This window comes from Trachemys scripta, chromosome 3, assembly GCF_013100865.1.
Source record: "Trachemys scripta elegans isolate TJP31775 chromosome 3, CAS_Tse_1.0, whole genome shotgun sequence".
Lineage (NCBI taxonomy): Eukaryota > Metazoa > Chordata > Testudines > Emydidae > Trachemys > Trachemys scripta.
Window position 1 is genome coordinate 10,975,281 of NC_048300.1, and position 23,066 is coordinate 10,998,346.

General features: G+C 43.6%; 1 protein-coding gene across 9 annotated transcripts in view; it reads right to left on the reverse strand.

Annotated features, from left to right (window-relative positions):
- PAK5 (p21 (RAC1) activated kinase 5) overlaps positions 1-23,066 on the reverse strand; it is a 177,283-nt gene that overhangs the window by 65,942 nt on the left and 88,275 nt on the right. For 3 of the 9 annotated variants that reach the window (XM_034764111.1, XM_034764113.1, XM_034764110.1), the window contains 2 exons: positions 21,337-21,418; positions 5,428-5,642 (listed from right to left, as the gene is read on the reverse strand). In XM_034764111.1, coding sequence (XP_034620002.1) covers positions 5,428-5,642; positions 21,337-21,409 — 288 coding nt within the window. In that variant the 5' untranslated portion in view covers positions 21,410-21,418. The remainder of the gene's footprint in view (positions 1-5,427; positions 5,643-21,336; positions 21,419-23,066) is intronic. The other 6 variants (XM_034764118.1, XM_034764109.1, XM_034764114.1 and 3 more) reach the window with 2 other exon arrangements.

A 23,066-nucleotide genomic window follows, 5' to 3' on the forward strand; every position in this document is an offset into this window, starting at 1 on the left:
GGGGGGGGGCGCAAGGTGGAAGTTTCGCCTAGGGCGCGAAACTTCCTTGCACTGGCCCTGGGTTCCAGAAAGTCATGGAATCCGTGACAGACTTGCAGCCTTATGCATGAGTCACCTCCTGCTATTTAGAATAAAGCTGGCTTTCCTCAGAAGATTATATAGAAATTCTAACAGCCTAAGTGCCGGTAACAGGTCTGATTGAGAAATTGCCTTAAAAGGCTGGTCGAATGCACGAAGCCACACTGCGAGGTCTATGCAAGGACTTACCACAGCTGCAGTCCCTGAACTCATAGGAATTGCGCACCGGGCACATGGAAGGGCCGGGCCGGCCCTCCTAGCCAAAGCATTGCACTTGGAGCTTGTGTTGAATTGGTTATCCACCATTACCCCATTGTCCTTTACAAGGTCCCTACTTTCCAGGAAAGTTTCCACTGCTAGATTTAACTTCTGCATTCTGTCAGAAATTTTGATTTCTGTACTTATTCACAAGTGAATTTTTCCTTCTGATGGGGACCCGGGAAGCATAGGTTTCAGAATTCATATAACTTCTGACATACACATCAGTCTACTGCTATCTGGGTCATCTGTACTGACCAGATATTTGAATGATTGTGCTAAGCTTGAGCATGGGAATTCCATTATTCCTGACCACATGTTTGAAATGAATGAATTTTGAAGTACTCACAGTGAATTCAGTTTGAATTCCAGCTATTTTATTGGCATAAGATCAGCCATACTGGGTCAGACCAATGGTCCAGTTAGCCCAGTATCTTGTCTTCTGACAGTGGCCAATGCCAGATGCTTCAAAGGGAATGAACGGAACAGGGCAATCATCAAGTGCTCCATTCACGGTCATCTAGCCCCCCCATCTGGCAGCCAGAGGCTTAGGGACGCCCAGGGCATGGGGTTGCATCCCTGACCAATTTGGCTAATAGCCATTGATGGACCTATCCTTTGTGAATTTACCTAATTCTTTTTTTAATCCAGTTATAGTTTTGGCTTTCACAACATCCCCTGGCAGCAAATTCCACAGGTGGACCATGCGTTGTGTGAAGTAGTACTTCCTTTGTGTTTGTTTTAAACCTGCTGCCTGTTAGTTTCATTAGGTGACCCCTGGTTTTGGTGTTATGTGAAGGGGTAAATAAAACGTCCTTAGTAATTTTCTCCACACCATTTGTGATTTGATAAATCTCTATCATATCCCCCCCTTAGTTGTCTCTTTTCCAAACTGAACAGTCCCAGTCTTTTTAATCTCTCCTCATATGAAAGCTGTTCCACACCCCTACGCATTTTTGTTGCCCTTCTCTGTACCTTTTAGGGTGACCAGATGGCAAGTGTGAAAAACTGGGACGGGGGAGAGGGGTAATAGGCGTCTATATAAGAAAAAGCCCCAAATATCGGGACTGTCCCTATAAAATCAGGACATCTGGTCACCCTAGCACCTTTCCCATTTCTAATATATCTTTTTAGAGATGGGGCAACCAGAACTGCACACAGTATTCAAGATATGAGTGTACCATGGATTTATACAATGGAAGTGTGATATTTGCTGTCTTATTATTGATCTCTTTCCCAAATGGTTCCTAACATTGTTAGCTTTTTTGAAAACTTCCACTTAATGTGCAGCTCTAGTCAGCAAACTATCCACAATGACTACAAGGTCTTTTTCTTGAGTGGTAGCAGCTAATTTAGATCCCATCATTGTGTATGTATAGTTGGGATAATGTTTACCCATAGGCATTTCTCATCAACACTGAATTTAATCTGTCATTTTGTTACCCAGTCACGCACTATTGTGAGATCCCTTTGTAACGCTTTGCAATCACCTTTGGATGTAACTATCTTGAGTATTTTCTATTGTCCACAAACTTTGCCTCCTCACTGCTTATTCCAGATCATGTATGAATATGTTGAACAGCACTGGTCCCAGTAGAGATCCCCGGGGGACACTGGTATTTACCTCTCTCCATTCTGAAAACTGACCATTTATTCCTGCCCTTTAACCAGTTACTGATCCATGAGGGGACCTTCCCTCTTATCCCATGACTGCTCAGTTTGCTTAAGAGCCTTTGGTTAGGGACCGCGTCAAAGGCTTTTTGAAAATCCAAGTACACTTGACAAGCTGTTGAAGTGTTCCCAAAGTATATAAACAAAGCACAGAACCTTCAGGTCTCTGCCAGATATAGATACAATACATCAGGCATCTACTTGGAATGGAGCTTCACAGGATGTATGGGGTTTTATCTCCTGTGCCCATTTGTCATTGTTGCTCAGGTTCAAGTAGGTGGCACCTTGCTACAAAGAGTGACGGCTATCCCTGCTGTCTATTTGCTTTCCCAACTCAGCTCCTTATGTAACAGGGCTTGATCCAAAGCCCATTGAAGCCAATGAGAGTCTTTCCCTTACTTGATTAGGCGTTGGATTAGGCTCAAAGCAAACCATCAATTCTGTCTCAGGGAGCATCAACAAACCATCACTTAAGTTCTGATTGTAGAATCTACATTACTTTTTAGCTCCCGGGGAATAACCATTAGCAATATACTTTTTGCATTACAAACTAGGCACATTCGATACAAAAGTAATTAAAGAGGGAATAAATGTAGAAACCCACAATGCCTTTATTACCATATTACCTTTGTGACCTAAAACCACACTTCACAAATTTTAAAGGGGCTTTTTAGCCCAGCATCATTTTGTGATTCAGAACACATTATATTGTGGGCACGTTTCCATGAAAATAGAAAAAACATATTAGTTAAAATGTGCTAACTGTAGTGTAGACAAGGGATAAACTTTTCAGAAGTCCCTCAGTGATTTAGGAGCCGAAGTCCCATTGTCAAAAGTGACTTAGAATCCTCCATCTCATTGAAAGTATAGGTTCCTAAGTGACTAAGACTCTGATCTACAAAGGTATTTAGGTACCTAACTCCCCCTGAAATCAATGGGAATTAGGCACCTTTGGGGATCTGTGCCAAAGTCAATTTTGAAAATGGGACTTAAATTTTCAGAAGTACCTTACTTAAGTCCTCAAATAGATTGTCCTGGGAGGGGGGGGAGGGGGGAATATGGTGATAAGATCTTGTGCAGTAATTATATTGTTAAGGAGGTGGGAGGAGGGGAGAGAAAGAGAAAAAAAAGTGGATAATCACCAGGTAACATGAAAGCAAGTCCACTGTGCATAGAACTCCTACAGTATACAATAGGAGTTATATGCACAGCCCCATTGCCAGATTGGACCCTACATGATTTCCAGGACTAATAAAAACAACTACTTCATAACTACAAGGAGAGACAAGATAGTGTCGGTCTATTAAAATAATTGCAAATGGTTCTCACCGTCCCAATGGCATCAGGTTTTGTCTTTGTACACTGTCTCACAACTCTTCACCTAGTCAGACAGAGCTCAATCCTGCAGACACGTATGCACATATGTGCCTACGGCTTCAAAGGGACCAGTCACATGAGCAAAGCTACTCACATGTGGAAGTCTTTGGCTGGCTTGGACCCATAATTAAGCTGGGCTATGCAGAGCTGACAAATCCAATACATTTTAAAAGAGTTTAAGCCTAAAGACGGATCACCCCAAAGAAATCCATAAAATGGATGAGATTGCAGCAAAACAGTAATCTGATTTTTCCTCTATATAACATCTTTGTTAATTTATGGCCAAATACCCACTGGATCAGATATACGGCGCATCCTGTGGAATGCGATTGTCCTCATTCTTATGCACATCTAGCAGGCAAATGCCTTTCTGCTCTTTCCATTACTCCAGTACTTCTTTTACGCAACAGCAAGCTATTTTAATCACACCAGAAATCCTTCTTTGCTTTTCAACAATCCAGACCTCGCAGGTAGAGAGCGCATTACACAGCAGTTGGCAGTAAACCTGATTTTGGCAAGGAAGATTAACAAATACAAATGAATGATTTGTACTCTCAGAATTGATATTTTTTCATGGATGGAAAGAAGCCGATAAGAATTTTAAGTCACAGAACTTCTCTTCTAGGATAGTGGTAGAGTAAGAGTAAGAAAGAAAGAGCAGCATGTGTGAATATGAGAGAGAGAAAAAACATGCGTGCACATGTCGGGTGTGTGATACTGTAGAGCCAACTGAACATGCATTTATCATGCCCCTTGGACTGTCTCACCTGCACTCTGCCCATCTTCCCTGAGCTTAGTCTAGAATGTCTAAATTCTAAAGGATCTTCACACAGCTGCCCTAATATTTTTTTTTTTAATCTTCCTTCCCCAAGTGTGGTGCTTCTCTCTCCACATTACCCTTGCCTAAGGCCCAAAATGGACAATCACTCCAGTGCCAGGCTTACGATCTGATATCTTGCAGCCCTGCAGGGCTAGAAATGGGAGCTCTATACAATTGGAAAAGGGACTTGCAGTTGTCCACTCTGAGGGCATGTCTACACTTACCTCCGCAGTGATCGATTCCGCAGGGGTCGATTTATCGTGTCTAGTGAAGACACGATAAATCGACCGCCGAGCGCTCTCCCGTCGACTCTGGTACTCCCCAGAGCGAGAGGAGTAGGCGGAGTCGACGGGGGAGCGGCAGCAGTCGACTTACCGCAAACTAGACACCGTGGTAAGTAGATCTAAGTACGTCGACTTCAGCTACATTATTCACGTAGTTGAAGTTGCATAACTTAGATCGATCCCCCCCGCCTCCATGTAGGCCAGGCCTGACACGTGACACTGTCACGTAACCCTGCACAGTGCCAATGTATTGCCCATTGGAGGTATGACATTTTTATGCATGTAAAATCTATGTTAGGTCATTTTTATATTTGTTTTTAAAAATACATTTGCTAGAGTCTTCTCTCTCCCTCGAAGTATTTAATAGTTGATTTGGGGTATAGCTCTCCACTAACACTTTATATGCTGCTTGTCTCAGACTAAACTCTTTGGGATGTGGATATCTTCCTTTTGGGTTAGACAGTGTCTAGCATGCTGTGGCTTGGATCCCGATTGTGTGCTACCCCAATACTATTAGTATTTGTAATAATGATAATACAAATACAATATACACATAAATCCTGGTTATACTGGAGTCAATGGCAGAGCTCCAATTGACTTAAAAGGTCCAGGATTTAATCTCATGGCTATATTGGGGATGAAAGGAAAGGAAACTGGCTGATTTACAGTGCATCAAATGACGGCCCAGTTTCTGAACTTGGTTGCTGTACCTGCACCGATCCGCGACAACGTCTGTGGAACTCCAGGCAGGCCCAGCATTCCATCTGTACCCTATTAATAGCAGGTCCTGGGCCAACAAATATGCATTTGGTGATGAAGAAATATAACCCTCAGTCCTTCTGGAGAACATGTACCAACATTACTCCTGTAAAACTGCCAAGAGCTGGAACCTGCATTTAAAGCTCAAAGACAATAGGAAACCCAGATCCTGTACACTACCTTCATGGGAGCAAGCTGGATGGGTGTGATACATGAAGGGTCCACCATAGGCTTCGGCCTGTTTGCGGTGTCTGCTAGCAAGCTGTGCCACTGTTGAGGTAGTCCTGTAAATTTTTGTTCTCTGGGATCAAATCCAGTGTGAACCCGGTGCTCAAAATTTGACGGTCCAGAAATTTCAAGCCTTTTCTTTTTCTTTCCAAACATGCTGGAAAAACCTGAGGGGAAGGGGAAGTATGGGAGAACAGAAACAAGAAGTAGTTTATCTTGACATTGTCTCAACTTTTTAATCGGTCATCGTTACCTGCGGAGTATAAAACGGATGTTAATTTTTACTGATTCAAAATTTCCAATTCTGCCTCATTTACTCACATGGAGTAGTGCTTTACTCTGCACATAATCCCACCGGGATCTATTGGAGGTCTGATGATGTAGTTGAGGATTGGTCCTGCTTTGAGCAGGAGGTTGGACTAGATGACCTCCTGAGGTCCCTTCCAACCCTGATAGTCTATGATTCTATGATTTGGCCCCAGTTACTGTAGTATCTGAACGCCTCATAATCCTTTCTGTATTTATCCTCAAAGTGATTAGCTATGTCATGATAATGATGATACCTAATATGAAACAGAAGTAAATAGAAGAACTTGCATCTCAGAACTATAGGCCAGATGCTCATCAGGCTTAAATCTTGTCAGGAGGACTGTTTTCACCAGCCGAGCATCAGGTCCTAATACATCCATACTTAGATTGCATCCTGCTGAAGTTAGAAGAGGGTTCGTTGCTTGTTTGCCATTTCAGTAATGCCAGACAAGCAGATTCCAGCCACCCTTCAGCGTTTTCGCCTATACTAGCAAAATCTGCATTCATGCAGCGCAGCTCGCCTTTTGGAGAGAAAAGATCTCCTGCGAAAAGAGAATATCGAGGGCCTGACGGTGCCATTTAGACACAGCCCATAGCAAACGAGAGAGTGGAGCTGCACAGCCCTTGGGGGAGCCCAGGAAACATCTGGCACACTGAGGCTGAGCACCTGCTCCCACGTCCCTTTGCAGAAGAAGCTTGCCATCTCCTGCATGGCTGGCTAGCATGTGAGGGGGGGATTCAGCCAACTTTCTGATTTGCAGAGGGATGCTCGACCCTTGCTCTGCCCAAGGCCCCACCCCCACTCCACCCCTTCCCCCAAGGCCCCACCTCAGCTGCATGGTGAAGTTGGCTGTTTCCGTGACCACTGGAGCGTTTGCTTTGAAGAGCACGCCGTTGGGTCATCTTGTCTACCTGCTGCACAGTGACAGGACTGGGTTCATCATCGTTCTCCAACTATCTCCAGTACCCTTGGATGGGAGTTCGATCTAGCCCTGTGTATCTCCAGTGAGGGTGATTTTACAGCTACCCCGGACAACTGGTTCCAGGGTTTGTTCTGATAATGCCTTTTGGGATATTTAACATTTTTTTTTCTGCTATGATTTAATCCTCAAGAGACTGACTAATCTTTCCCGGGGCTAGATTACCCCTAACCCTTTGTGGCTCTGGCCACGGCGAGCAGGGACAGCAGGTGAGCAGAGGCTTGCAAGGGGAGGCCAGAGAGGGTCAAGGAGTGGGTGTCCCGATGCACAGGGGAAAGATGGATAAACTGCACCCTGTAAAGGGCTGAAGTAATTTACTCCAGATCCCGCAGCAAGGGAGGTGCAGGGGTCACAAGTCTCACCCAGGCTACTGCCAGGGCAGGACAGCTTCTCCACCACCACTTACTCTGAGCACAGCCTAATGACTCATTCCAGCCTACAGTGTGTTCGACATTCTGGAGAAGGGCGATCTTTCTAGGGCTTTAGCCAGATTGCTGTGGGGCCATTATACCAGGGAAGAGGAAGGATTCCAAGCAACTAGGGAGTGGGATAGGTTTGGGATTTTTTGGGGGGTGGGGGGGAGGGAGCCATTCCTGCTGCCTCATGCTGGACAAACCCTCTCTCCTCCACCTAAGACTATGGTCCTGAAATAACCCACTTATCTCTGGTACCAGTATTCAGCGCGTCTGTTGGACTGGGAACCAGCAAGACCGGAAGCATTTGGAGCAAGCACATGGGCGGCAGCTTGAGTTAATGGGGAGGTGGGGCCAGCAGTGCTCAAAGATGGGTACAGGTCTGGAGAACATTGGGCTCATGGGAAGCTAGTCTAACCCTGGGCTGGGAACTGGCTGTGGGGCTGGAGGAGGGGAGGGAGACAGAGGAGAAAAAGGCAGTGTTTCTGCTGCTTGGAAATAGGATGCAAGTCTCCAGGTCTTCTGTAAAGAGCACATTGCAAATAGGAGGATGATTTAGTTGGGAATTGGTCCTGCTTTGAGCAGGGGGTTGGACTAGATGACCTCCTGAGGTCCCTTCCAACCCTGCTATTCTATGATTCCTCCATGACCCTCTAAGGGTTAAACCCATTACTCCTAGATTTATCCTCCTTGACTTGAGAATAAATTGATGCCTGTCCTCTTTACACCTTCCCTTTACATACGTGTAGACAATTATGTCTCCTTTAAGCTTATTTTCTCCAGATAGAACAGGCCTAGTTCTTTTAACCTTTCCTCATAGGTCTTATTTTCCAAACCTTTCATCGGTTTTGTTCCTCTCTTCTGAGCTCTCTCTAATTATTGTGTCTTGTTTGAAATCAAGTGCCCTTTAGTCTCTCTCTCTCTCTCCTGCTAAGATCTTACTTACAGTCATTTTTAGCTTCCTTTTGTGAAGTCTTATCACTCTGCTCCTCCTATCCTTTCCCATTCTTAGCATTCTGATCTCTTATTTTGTTTCCACTGGTGCCTAACTATAAACCTGCACTCTCCAAGTTTTCAGCCATTGCTTCATTATTGGTCAGTATTAAATTAAAAAACAAACAAAACAGAAACACAATAACAAGCGGGAGCCCATGTCAGTGGAATCCTAATGACAGCAAGAGCAGACTACCTGGATCCACCCGTCAGCTCTGTTTTATCTTTAGAGAGTGTAAGCTCTTTGGGACAGGATCCATCCTTTCGTTCTGTGTATTTGCAGTGCCTAGCACAAGGGTGCCCTGGTCAATGACTCCAGTTTCTGCGTGCTATAGTAACACAAATATTTTTATCCTAACCCATGGTTTTGGGTTGACATTTTTCATTTTTGGTTTCTAGCCACTGGCAATTTTTTAAAAAGTTTAAACAAAAGCCATGCCAATATTGCCAACCTCTAGCATTCACATAAATAAATAAATAAACACACAAATAAATAAAAAAAATAATAAAAAAAACACAAGTCAGCCCCTCCCCACAAACACTAATAGCTTAAAAATCTCAAGATTTAAAATAAAAATAAAAAGTGGGGTTCATTTTCTTTGACGGCTGAAGATTTCAAATGCACTTGAATAATGGTTTTAAGCTTTTCTCTGAAACGTACTTATTTTTAAAATCAAAGCTGAGATTCTCAGGCATTCACATGATTCCAGGACCTGGGGCTTTAAGAAAGACATCAACTACCACAAGACTTGCAATAAAATCATGAGAGTTGGAAACACTGCAGTGCCTTCCATTTTGAGTACAAGAGAACCTCATAAAAAAGATACTGCAGCTAGAACTGTGTGGGAATTGGATTTTCCTTTTATACATGAAATTTCAAAAAAATTTCCATTCTGAAATGGAACAACAACAAAAACATAAAAAAATGTAATTGAACTTCCTGTCAAACAAGATTCCAGAACAAAACCAAAAAGTGTCATTTTGTTTTAATTAAATTTTAACATTTCATTCTGATTTTGACTTTATTTTATTTATACATACATATAAACAAAAACTGGAATGAAATATTTTGAAACAAAAAAAAGTCTGAATGTTTCATTCTGAAAACATTAAAAATGGACATTTGCGATCAGAACACTCAGTTCCATTTTTTAAAATCAGTCAAAATAGACTGGTTTCCATGAAACTTTGATTTCAACAAGATAGTATTCACCCAGACAGATGTTCCATTGGAAAATTTTTGACCAGCTCTAATGACATGATTTTTGAGTCACACAATAGCTGAAATGGCTGGAGGTAGAAAGTTAAAATCTGGCATGGAAATAACCCTCAGCCAGGAGAAGAGCCTTTATTTTTTCAAGAGTTATGCCTCTGTGAAAGTCACCTACTGAGCATGCACAGATATGGTCACTAAGTACACATAAAGCAGCATTTACCCTTCCATGTGTGTGACTAATTTAGCTACAAGGGCAAAAGTGTAGGGGAAATATATTGCTGCAAATTGGTAGATACGCTTGTGGCTGAAGAACTGAAGGTGCAAAGGGCTCGAGCCCTGCTGTAATGTGGCCAAGTTCCTCTGTAGTTAGGGAAGAAACCTGAACGGAAAAGGAAGAACTCTTGCCGTTGTACTTCCTAAAGAGGTCAGAAGAGGGGCTCATTTCCACCAGACTCTTAGGCCTGGTCTACACTACAGCTGCCGATCGAGCTAAGCTATGCAATGTGAGTTACGTTAGTAGCGTAACTCAAGTTGACGTAGCTCAGATCTACTCATGTGGGGTCCACACTACACTATGTCGATGGGTGACGCTCCCCCACCGACACTGCTTCTGCCTCTCATTGAGGTGGAGTACAGAAATCAACGGGAGAGCACTCTTCCATCGACTGAGCTTGTCTTCACTAGACCTGCTAAATCAATGCTGCTGCATCGATTGCAGCAGTGCCGATTTAGCTCCGGAGTGAAGACAAGCCCTTAAAGAGCATCTGGTCAGGGCATACCAAGCCAAAGAGTTCCGTATTATGGAACTGATCAGAGACTGGAGTAGCTCTTGAGAGATAAATAGAAAAGCAATACATGTTCCATTTATTGGCCAGCAGAGCTTCTTCATCCTGGAAAGCAAAGTTCCTTTTGTTATAAAAAAAGTTCCCCTTCCCCCCCTTTTTTAAATTCCTCAGTAATCTTTCCTGGCTTCTCAGAGAGAACACAAAATTAGGTAAAAATTAATATTTTATACAATGCCACAAATGTACAGGCTTTATGATGGAGACCATAATTTTTGGTGGATTTATAGCTAGGCTAAATTTGGGTTTGAGAGTTGTGCAGTTCAATGCCTGCTCCAGGATTACATGCATCAGGTGTGCAAGAACATTTTGTCATATGAACACTGATTTATCTAGCAGGATTCTCAGGTAGTATCAACGATGTGAATTTTTCAGATAAGGTGAGAGGTTGCATGTACTCTTTCTATTTTGAAATACCCCAGCTTTCCTTTGTAGGAAATCACATGCAAACCTTGACGCCCTGTGCAGAAGCCAATGACTGGTGTATGGTGGATCTTTTAGAGAGCATTTCTACATTACGTTCCTACACAATATCCTTTTCTCTGGCCTTCACAATGGCCATTGTGCCCCACTCATGTCCATGGAGAATGCCGCTACACAGCTCATCTTCCTACCCTGTAGCTTTGATTATGGCAATCCTCTTTGCATCCCCCACATTGGCTCCCTCTTTTCATATCAAGCATAATCTACTTGTCTTCACTTTCGAGGCCCTCCATAACGTATCTCCACCCTACTTACCATTTTTCATTCAGTATCAAAAGCTCAGTTCCCACCACTGAGCAGCCTATGATACTAGCTTCCATCACCCACTTTTTAAAAATTTAACAAGTGTCTTTGTGCTTTCTCCCATGCTGCCCCTCACCCTGGGGAGAAACATTTGCAAAATTGAAACTCTCCTCTTGCATGAAATCTACCAAAACCTGACGATAGATACGCTGCTAGTGTGTTGAAACCAATGTCAATCATGCTGACCTGTATTGTTATTGTTTGACTGTACTCCCCCCATCACTGTCTGTATCCACCCTCTTATACTTAGACTGTAAGCTTTTGGGGGGCAAGGATTGTCTTTGTTCTGTTTGTACAGCATCCCCTACCTCAATGGGACCTGACTGGGGCTACTAGTTGCTACAGTAATACAAAACTAACAAATAATTTCTTAGACTTAGGCCCTCAACTTGCTCCATTAAAAAGTCAATGGCAGCTTTACCCCTGCCACAAGTGAACATAGGATAAAACCATCAAAACCATCTAGACCAGTGGCTCTAAATCTTTTCTGGCAATGCATGCATTCTGATCCTTCCAGTGCCAGGTGGTTGTGGTTGATTGGAGCCTCCTACTGTATCGAATGGGAAAAGGGGGGGAAATTTGTTACTTCCCTCCCCCCGTTCATGTAGAGCTTGTTTTCATCTAATTCCATGTTGCATTTTTCTTTAATGAGATCAACAAATGGAATGGTTGCTGATTGGAATGTATGTCCTCTACCGTCAAACCAGAAGATTCCATCTATACGTAATATACTGGTGAGTGTGTGCAACTGGTCCCCCATCTTTGCCCAATACACAAAGCATGAGTGTCACACCCCCCAGCTAAAGAGCTTTGGCAGCTCATGCTTCTAGTTCTTGAGGGCCCTGGTATTCAATTCTTGGTGCATTGGCCAAGATGGCAACCATCACCTACACACCTCAGAAAGGAGAGGCAAAATTAAAGGGAGGTTTTCTGCCATACTTACTGTTACATGAGTTAACAGTGTTATTTAGTAACAAGTTGGGGAAGCAAAGAGCATACTAAGCAAATGGAAGAGCAAGAGTCCTAAGGCTTATACATTGTTTTTGAAATAAACTCTAGACACATCTCAACCTCTTGAAGATAAATAATTGGAGGAGTTTGTGCTTAAGCCTCGCAAAATCTCTGCTGCAGGCAAAATATCCCTCTGTTTTGAAAGTTAACCATAGTCCAGGTAAACGTCAGTTCTGGGTCCCACGGAATTTTAATCCCGTCATTGTTATTTTTGCAGACAACCGAATTTGATCCTGAGCCCAAGAATAAAAAATTCAGGTAACCAGGATCCATTAGCAGAGGCAAAGGTAGTGTTGTGAAGTGCTTAAAAAAAAAAAAAAAAGTCCCACGAAGTCTACTATCTCTTGGTATCATCACCCACGTTAGTGCTCCCAGTTACTAATTTAATTCTTAGCACCATCCCCACAGACTCATGGGCATTCTGTTGCCTTTAAATTAATGCAATAATTATAAATGGCTCCCTTGCAGGTCTCTGTGAATCCTCCACGTGGAGAAGAAGGAAATGGGGCTTGATGGATTCATGAATTTGGTACTGTTGTTAAAAGAAACAAAAGTAGGTGACCAGTTCACTCACATTTACTAGTACCTTACTTGTGAATAATCCCACCAATTTCAATAGGATCACTCAGAGCAAGGTGCTTCTGATAGACAGTATGGGTGGCAGATTCTGTCCAAATGACAGCTACATTGATTTTGAACTAGTTCCAGGAGAGAAAGCATGGCCACAGAAAAACCAGTCACATGGGGATATTTCTATCATAACTATATTTCATTTGTACTAAAACATGTCTGCAAACAGCGCATTTATTCATTTTATGTTCATCTGGGAGGACTATCAAGGAGACAATCCTTCAATTATTGCAGAAGGTGACATTAAGTCTGGTGATAAGGCTCAATAATATAAAAATAAAAGGGATCAATAAAAGTGCCATAATAACTCTAGCAATGGCCAACTTTAACAAGCAACCCATGTTTATTTTATAACACGCATACTCTGCTTGCAGTGTCACAGACTTATGAGGTCTTCCTGATTTATGGAGTAAGCCAAGATATTGTAGAACAGATTAGAGATTGCCGTTGTCTCCTAGCAGAGAAAAGAGGGGCATGATGGTGTTAATCTGTAGTAACTCCACTGAAGTAGCTTATTACCTCAGAGCAAGGTTGAATGATACCTTCTCTCATTTCACAAGGTATGGAGCTGACAGGGCCGCCCCAGGCAAAAAAGCCTCCTGCCACCCCCAGACACCCAGTGGTGACCGCAGTGAGCCCAGCCGTGGGCCCGCTTTCCCCGGCCAGCCGGAGCGCCGGGAGGAGGGCGGAGAGCCCGGCCGGGGCTCTGCTCTCTCCGGCTGGCCGGAGCGCTGGGGGGAGGGCGGCGATACCGGCCGCGGCTCTGTTCACCCCGGAGGCTGGAGCGCCAGCGGGAGGGCGGAGAGCCCGGCCGCGGCAAGCTCTCACCAGCCGGCCGGAGCGCCGGGGGAGGGCGGTGAGCCCGCTGTGGCTCCGCTCTCCCCGGGTGAGCGCCGCCCCCCTCCAAGTGCCGCCCCAAGCACATGCTTGGTAGGCTGGTGCCTGGAGCTGGCCCTGGGAGCTGATGCCTATGGGAGGAATCCCAGCGTTTGAGTTACTTATATAATCAAAGGGCTCAATCCTACTGCCTGGTGAAACCAATGGGATTAGGAGGGGACCCATATTTTCTTTGCAGATTGAGGGCCAATTTTTCTGATGGTGTAGATGTCAATGAAGCTGCACCAATTTACCCCAGAAGAGAATTAGTCATTGAGTATTCATAAAGTGGAAACTCATTGTTTATACCAACAGTGCCTTAAACGGCATCCCTTCCTAATACAGTTTTCCTTAGGACAGTACAAGATTGCTCCAGGCTACAGACCATTAATGTAGGTCCAACTCAGAGTCCTTTCTCCCTCTGCTACTGGGGCTTCTATTTTAAATTGCTTTATTAAAAATAATTTTAAACATTTATACTCTATTAATAGTGAATGTCCAGGCCCCCCCAGATGACCTCATTTCTTCCTCTCTCCCCTCCTCCCCCCCAAGGCTGAAAGACCCACCAGGCTGAATCCTACATCCTCATGAGGGGCAGGGGCAATAGATTCCACCTGAAGTGGCTGCAGTTGATTTGAAAGAGTAGAGCAGGAGATGGGAGAAAGACACTCTAATGCTGCCCCTTCTTCCCCCTGCTTCTTCCGCAAATTAGTAACTGCCTGGAACTTCAAGGGAGAAACTTTCTTTTCCCAGCCCCTCCCCTGCGCTGAAAGGGAAGACATCAGCTGCACTAGGAAGGTCCCCTTCGCCCCTTAGTGATCTGGAGCCAGCTCCAACACCTTCTACTTCAGTCCAGGGCTAGGTGGCATGGAGAGGGTATATGCTGTCCCCAGCTGTCAGGCAGGCTCTTGGTGACTTGTGCCAGGTGGCACAGGTCAGAGCAGTGCCTAGGTAAAAGAACTCAGTCATTTAAAAAACAAAAACACCTGTCTCATAAACGTGCATGAAGCCTACTACTATGTATACACTGAGATAATTTTAAACCAAAAAATAACTTTTGCAAGACTTGTATGAACTACAGAAACCCAAGTTTTCTCTCACTACAATAATTCACTAATAAGATGCTTCGTCCTAGTGAACCAGTAGAATCATCCATGTTATGCCAGCACTGTTAGTACAGCTACATTGTCAGGAAGGGTAGGTCAATATTTCTTACGTAAACCTATTTTCTTCAAACACACATGGGTGGATTGTAAAGATTCACTCTAGAGTGGCATTTTTCCTACTGCATCTCAGCCCCAGAATACATTTTCTTTTTAGCCATTAAAAACTGAGCTCATTTTCAATTATTAAGAGCACAACACATTAAGTTCACCAGTGTTTAATTTTTTCCAATGACTCCCTGCGGGTCATTACCATGTAATCAGCATTAGTCCCTTTTAGTATTAAAATGGGCTAGCTATTAGTGTTTGAAAATTAGCTCTGTGCACTTTTGAATATTCATCTCTCTCAACGCTGGAATGGCTATACACTACACAAAGGGACTGTACAAGATACTGCTTAAACGCATATTTATATAAGGTTAAAGGGACACTGTCAGCTCCCATTTGATCCCAACTCCAAGCTGTCATAAAAAACAACAACCTAGGAACAACAACGTCCCCACAGTTATGAGTCCCCAGGTGGAAGTTTAAATTTCTACACAAGACAGACCCCAAACACTGATTCACTTAATACCTGAAAGCAGAGCTGATCTGATTCATTTGTATTGTTCAAACTGAGGGTCCAGTTTCCCACTCCTCCACAGGAAGGCTCATAGAGAGGAAATCTCTGCTGAGGTGTCTTCCCCATCATTCTGGGGGGCGGGGTTTGCCCTATCACAGAACAGGTTCCACCCTAGCTCCTGGGATATCAGAGATCAGACCATCTGTTCAGAGGCACACTGCCTCCACCCAAGCTGTGACCTTGGCAACAAGACTGGTTGCACACGCTCATTGGTTGCACACATCTATGCGACCAGTGCTTTGCCAACCAGTGGCTGCCCTTAGCTGGCCTTTCCCCCTGGCCCCATTAAAGGTGGATCCTTACCACAGCCAAAAGTGTACTACAGCCTTTGACTGTTAGTTTTAAGAACATAAGAACGGCCATACTGGGTCAGAGCAAAGGTCCATCTAGCCCAGTATCCTGTCTTCTGACAGTGGCCAGTGCCAGGTGCTTCAGAGGGAATGAACAGAACAGGTAACCATCAAGTGATCCATCCCCCATCGCCCATTCCCAGCTTCTGGCAAACAGAGGCTAGGGACACCATCCCTGCCCACCCTGGCTAATAGCCATTGATAGACCTATCCTCCATGTACTTATCTAGTTCTTTTTTGAACCCTGTTATAGTCTTGGCCTTCACATCATCCTCTGGCAAGGAGTTCCACAGGTTGACTGTGCATTGTGTGAAAAAATACTTCCTTTTGTTTGTTTTGCCAAGAACTTGCCTGGGCGAGAGGGGAAATGTTGGGGGAGATGATGCTTATTTCCATTCTGTCCATGGCCAGTCCACTGCCTACCAACCTTCCCCCAACCCATACCCCCAGGCTCCTGGACAGCCCTCAGTAGGAGATTCTGCTCTGGATTTCGCCAAGCCCTCTTTCTAATCAGGAGTGGGAAGATCCACATGGTCATCTTGGGAACACAATCAGACCCTGGGAGAATTGTGTAGCAAATAAAAGTGAAACTTTAAAAAAACAAAACAAAAACCATAATTTAAGAATCCAGGGCATTGTTAGTAGTGAAGGTAAGGAAATGTGTGCTTACAACAGGCAATTGATATGCTAGCAGTTTCCCTTTAATAATCTTTTCATTTCTTAATGGCTTTCCGTAACAGTGACCTCAGTCATTCTGTTGTACAGTAAACAATGCAACAGTGCGCCATTAGCCTGCCAATTTCCGCTCGTGTTCTCTGATTAATAGGGCCCTTTTCCAATACTTGATCATAAACTAAAGAATATGACTTGAGCAACAAATCAAATTCAAGTGAGGATAGATGGTGTAGCTAGTGCTTCAGATGAATGTATGCAGGGCAAGTGTTCAATCCCGAGGGGAAGCTAATGTCCTCTTATTGATTCATCGTAGCATAAATCACTAGGAAGTACACTGAAAGCGAAGCTAAGACATTGATACAAGCTCTGATTCTCCTCTCACGCTGGTGTAACTGCATTGACTGAAATGGAGTTACGGCTCATTATGCTGATACACATGAAAGGAGAATCAGGCTCATCGATTCGGATTTGCAGCAAGGCCTCAAAAATTAGTAAATCTTAAATAATTCAGAATGGAGAGGAATTTCCAAAGCACTCGGCATTGGCTTAACTCTGCAGCCACGGAGCTTTACTGTGGACTTCAGTGGGAGCAGAGTTAGGCCAATGCCGAGTGCCTTGGAAAAAAATCTCCCCCGTAACTAATTAGGGGCTCAATTGTGCCTTGACAGGGACAGCTCTTGGCAGTGAGCGGGATTCTACTTTGGGCAGGCAGAATGCCGCTGGGAGCTCCAGAGTGTGCAGTGGCAACACACCAGCTGCTACACTCCATAACCGGGGATAGCCTACTCCCCTTGCAGGATTATCCCCACTCGGTGAGCTGGAGTGGCGGTATGGACAAGCAGCATGGCTTGTCTCCTCCCTGTGCCATCTTTGGTGCCTTCAGGATCCTGTGCTCTCCCCCCCACACCATTGGGTCCAGCCCTTATGCAAGCAAGACAATGAGGGGAAAGCCCTAGTGCTCCCCCCACGCGCCTATGTACAGCCCAGGCCACAATCTGGCCCTGCACTATTAGAGCTCTATCAATTTTAGTCTATTGATCCCAGCCCCAAACCAGATCACTAGGGCTTTGTCAGGCAGGAGTGAATTACATCATTAAAAACATGGTGTCAAGTATCAAGGGGTAGCCGTGTTAGTCTGTATCCACAAAAACAACAAGGAGTCCTCCTTGTTATCATTAAAAACATACATTACTGTACGTTAATGAATGACGGGCCAAGTAACCAATATGTAATCACCCTTAAAGTTACAGGAGTGCTCATCCAGACCAAAGACCCTTGAAATCAGGGATGAAAAACCAAAAAGTCATACCCACTATTCTGTGCCAGTATGAGATCATGGCTAAACTGAGCAACTCCATACAGCTGTGACATATATACTTGTTGTTTAAAAGTAATCTTGCATTCAATCATACAGTGTAGTTAATTGGATCATGTTTGGCTACCGTAAATTTTGGTGCAACACACACAGAGCTGGTTTTGCTATTGTTAAACCCCAAACAATGTTCTGTCAGGCAAGTCAAACTAAGGTCATGTCTATACGTACAGTGCTGCAGTGGCACAGCTGTACTGAGACAGCTATACTGCCATAGTGTGTGTGGCGAAGACGCTCTCTGCCGATGGGCGAGAACTCTCTTGGCATAAAAAAAACCCACCCGAGAGCAGCAGAAGCTATGTTGGTGGGATAAGCACACTCAGCGACATAGTGCTGTGCATACGAGCGCTTATGCCAGCGTAATTTATGTCACTCGGGGGTGGTTTAGTCACACCCAAGCAACATAAATTATGCCGGCATAAACTGTACTGTAGACATAACTTCGTTTGCTAATTTTGTTTCAAAGAAATCCACTGAGTCTCAGCTCTGCAGCTGAGATAAGGGCAGGGAAGAATAGCAGTAAAAGGGTTCTGCATAGGTACTGGGTTTTGCACCCACTGTGGTTTTTCTTCTTCCTCCAACCTTGACAGTATTTTCCCCTCACTGTTTGGAACTGACGTCTCTTTTTAATCAAACGCGTGTTCTCTATTGTGCACATGCAATTTTTTGTAAAGTTATAATTTAATGCTAAGTTTTTAGCTAAAGTGAAAATCACCACAAACATTGGGTGTTGGGGGGCAGGTGTGTGTGTGTGTGTGGGAAATCAAAGGAAATAGATGGACCATGTAAACATAGGGGCCTGAATGAAAGCCTCTAAAGTCAGTGGAAAAATTCCCCTATGACGTCAATGGGCTTTGGATCAGGCCCCACATGTCACTCATTTTAGAAGGCAGATACAGTCCTCTGCAGTATGGAGGTATTATAGGTTCTCCTGAAGACCTTAAGAACCTTGTATTCAAAATAGCAGTAGATTCAAGCATGTCCACTGCCTTTTAAAAAAGTCTGATATTTGTTTTGTTAAAAAACAACGAACAAGTGTGCTGTGCCACGGGGCAGGATTTGCAGCTCTGCACTCCTGCCGACAGACAGGCAGCCCTTCAGCAGATTGGATGAGTATGGTTTTCTGTATCTCCATCTCCTGGGTCTCTGGTAGTGTTAACAGAGAAGGGGAATTCATGGATTCAAAGTCAACTAGATTGTGATCATCTAATCTGACCTCCTGTAGCGCAAAGGCCAGACACCTGCCCCCCAAATAATTCTTCGTGCATACCTTTTAGAAAAAAAGCATCCAATCTTGATTTTAAAATGGTTGCACTATGACCCTCGGTAAATTGTTCCGCTGGTTAATTACCCTCATTCTAAAAAATGTATGCCTGCATGTATCTAGCTCCAGCTTCCAGCCACTGGATCGTGTTCTACCTTCCTCTGCTAGATGAGAAGAGCTGCACTTGTATGAGAAGCCAGCAGAGAGGATTACCGGAGAGAGATAGGAGAAGCCACAGGAGCAGAATGGGAGCCTGAGATGAAAGCGAGACTGAACAGGCTGAACTCCAGGGCCTTAAATGCGAATAATAGGAGGAAGAGGGATGAGGTTTGCAAGATGAGAGGACCTAGTGGCGGACTAACAAACGTAACAACCACTGGTTGATCTTGTCACAGATCTGACTACAAGAGTCACCAGAAACTGAAAATAACTTTCACACAAGGGATAAGTTTAAAAGGAAACGGAATTGAATTCCCCGGGCTATCAGATAGTACTGAGGTGACTTTAATGGTTAGGAGAGAGAAGCTGAGGAATGATTTCCCTTTCTGTAATACCCATGTTATCCTTATTTGTAAACAATATGCTGTAACTCAGTCACAAGATGCAAGCTTGATGCAGGAATCACTGGGTGACAGATGTTCCTGGATGCAACAGAACCATTGTGCTTCCACTGCAGGGTGAAGCTGGCCACAGAGCGAGTGTGTATAGTCCATGGGCTGCAACTGTGGTCCATGGGCTGCAACAACAACTGCACTGAGGTAGTCTATATCCTGTCTGGGGGGAGGAGAAGGGGGAGGGGAATTCTGCCCCGCTTAGCCCTGCAGAAATCCTCTGTGCTAAGCCTATTCTCAGACTTCACCCATGGGTCAAAGATGTGCCTCTAGATAAACTCTTGGTAATGCCTGTACAGCCTGACTCTGAAGCAATACCACCCCCTCACCTCAGAGGCTGCACACAGGCATAACTAATGTCCCATGGAACACTCAAAACCTCAAGCTATTATGCTGTTTCCATGATAGAACTGTCAGATGGAAAACAAGACTACTAGAGCCAACATGGTCAAGAGTGGCCTCTGATTCCAATATCACTCAACTGTGACTTGAACAAGAGAAAGTAGGGGCTCTAATATGACTTGAAGGCACTGCCCCATATTGGGGCAGAGTGAGGGGACTCGTCACCTCAGGGGGAGCTCTGGCAGACTCACACCTCAAAAACAGGTACCCTGCCTCCCAGAGCTCCAGGTAATGCAGCCAACGTGCCATCCTTGGAGAACATAGCATTCTGCTTCCCTCCATGCCTAGCCAGTGTGGAACAAGTTGCGGGGAGATTAGTGCTGACTGTAGCACTTGTCTTACACACCACAAACACAGGGACTACTACTGTGCTCAGCCCTAGTGCAGGTGTGTAAGGAATGTATATCCCTTGGGTCCTTCTCCAGCCAAAGTATCTGCATGGGAACCAGGCGCACACACACTCTCTAAGCCAGTAAAGCATCTAAACAAATATTATGAATGTAGGTCCCAAGTGTTCATTTGTTACCTAGAGGCAGATCTTGTTACTTCTTTGTAGACAATGGTTTTAGACCTCATTAATATTGTTTCTCTCAATTGCTATTTGAGTGCATTCTTAATTATACTATAGGCAGCGAATGCCCTGCTATTCCTTCATCTTTATAATACGGTTTCCTGTACTGCTATCCATTAGTCAATCATTGCAATTTAGGCAACAAATAACACACTCCTTACAAAAAATTCTAGGCACCCTAGCAATTAATCAGACTGAGAATCACAAAATAACCATCCAGCAGCCAAAAATAAATAAATAAATAAATAAAAATCAAAGGCAAATAATGAATTCAGCCAGCCAATATATTGCAATATTACAGAATTTTGTCATGCTAGCGATCTTCTATGCATGCAAATAATCCCACAGGTGAGTAAACATTCATCCATGAGGATAAAAAGTTTCTCAAGCCTTACTCTTGAATTTAACTCAATTAAATTTCACCCCCATACTTTTTAAAGTGCCTAACTGACTAAGAGCTTAAGTCCCATACAGGTAAGTGCCTAACTCTAATGACAGTCAATAGGACTTAGGAATCTAAGTCTCTTTTGAAAGAGAGACTTAGGAAAAAAGATATAAACAGACTGATTCACAGACCACACCAAATAAGCATGCGACATGCTTCATAAAAACCACCTTCTAATCTACCCTGTAGCAGCCTGATCATTTAAAGCTTTTGTCAAATTGGTCAGTTTCTCAAAGACACTGCATCTCTAAGCAATACAAGTAAGATACATTTAAACAATTACAAGCCATGGGAGACTTGTCATTGTCATTGTGTTAAACCACAAAATACCTTGTTTATGGTTGAAAATGCCTTCATTCGCCACACCACAGCACAGCAGGGTGTTTCTTGATAGCTGTCCCATGAGCAATATCTAATAGAGATGCACAATGGAACAAATAAAAAAACCAAAAGACAACAAGTGCTTGGAGAGAAATAGTAAAAGCTGGTACGGAATTACCAAACTGGGATTTATTTACTCCGGGGAACAATACTCATTCTTCTCACTGCAAACTCCTCCTGCACAAGAGCCCATTTCCACATGTTGTTTGACAAGTTTTTCCTAATTTAGAAGCCTTGTGGCATTCAGTGGATTTTAATGCACCGTAATTTTGAACTGAGCCATCAGAAGTAGTTTAAATGAACATATTGTAGGCACTCTATTATCTTGAAATATATATATTAAGTTACCTGCAGGTTCCCTGTCTTTTATTGATGGTCAAGATGCTCTACATACTAATGAAATTTAAATATTTGGTTTCTAATTTTTTTTTAAATAAATAGTATCCAGGATTTTCAGATAGGAATAGTGATTTTGAGTGCCCAATTTCAGACATCTAAAAATAAGCTTGATTTTAAAGGCAGTACTGAGCATCCTCCACCCAATCATGAGAAGGTGAGTACCTGAAATGTGGACACACCAAAATCACCAGTTATTTCTGAAAATAAGCCCAGGATGTTTTGCTTACTGCTATATTATATTACATTATAAAAATACATTACAGGAGCAGAGAGTGGTCTCCATTTATTTGAATGTTTTGAATTAGGAGAAAAGTTCAGGCTACGTTAGGAAGATGCAACACTGTCAAGAATAAAGATGGGGATTTATCAGGGAAAGAAGATATGATATGGTTGGAATGCCTGAAGGGAATACCAAAGCCAGAGAACTGAAAGACATTTTACTTCTGAATATTAAAAATTGTCAACATTTTCATAATTGAAGCAATTATAGCATAATAGTTGCACAGATATGAAATCATAAGTCTGTCAAGAGAGCAGACAAATTATTTGGAAAGAAGCACTGCACTTTGATCTATCAGCTGCCATCTTCTCCGCATTAAGGGACAGATCTTCAGCTGGAGGAAGCTGACATTGGCCCATTGAACTTAGTGGATCAACACCAATTTACATCAGCAGAGAATATGGCACTATGGATTTAGGATACCTTTAAAAATTAAAGCTTTCATTTTAATCCACCTAAATCCATTTCACCTACACCTCACTTGCTGGTGGATAGAGACAAAGATAGCATTACAAGTGTGCCAATGACCAGGCAGGTTGCAAATAACAGTTCAGTGTATATTTAATTCAAACATTCTGCACATTACATCGGTTATATTTATAATTTCTCTTAGTGAGAAGAGTCCCCGCCCCCTTCACCTAATAGTGGAGGGTGCCTGCAAGTAAAGCCACAAGCAAAATGGGTAAGTTGGAGCTTGAGTCTGGCTCTCCGACCACCCACAGAGGGACTCCAGGAGCACAGCATATGTTTGAAGACATGCGTGCCATGTGTCTATGCATCCTTAACAAGCAGGATGTGGAAGAGTTAGGGGTAAGAGGTAAGAGACAGGAACCAAAAGAGATGCTGGTTTAGTTCCTGGCTCTGCCACAAACTCCCTAATGTGAACTTGGGCGAGTCATTTAGTCTTTATGCCTCAGTTCCCCCATTTGTGAAATGGGAATGATACTACTTCTTCCCCCTACTCCCCCACCTTTATTCATCTATTTAGACAGTAAATTTT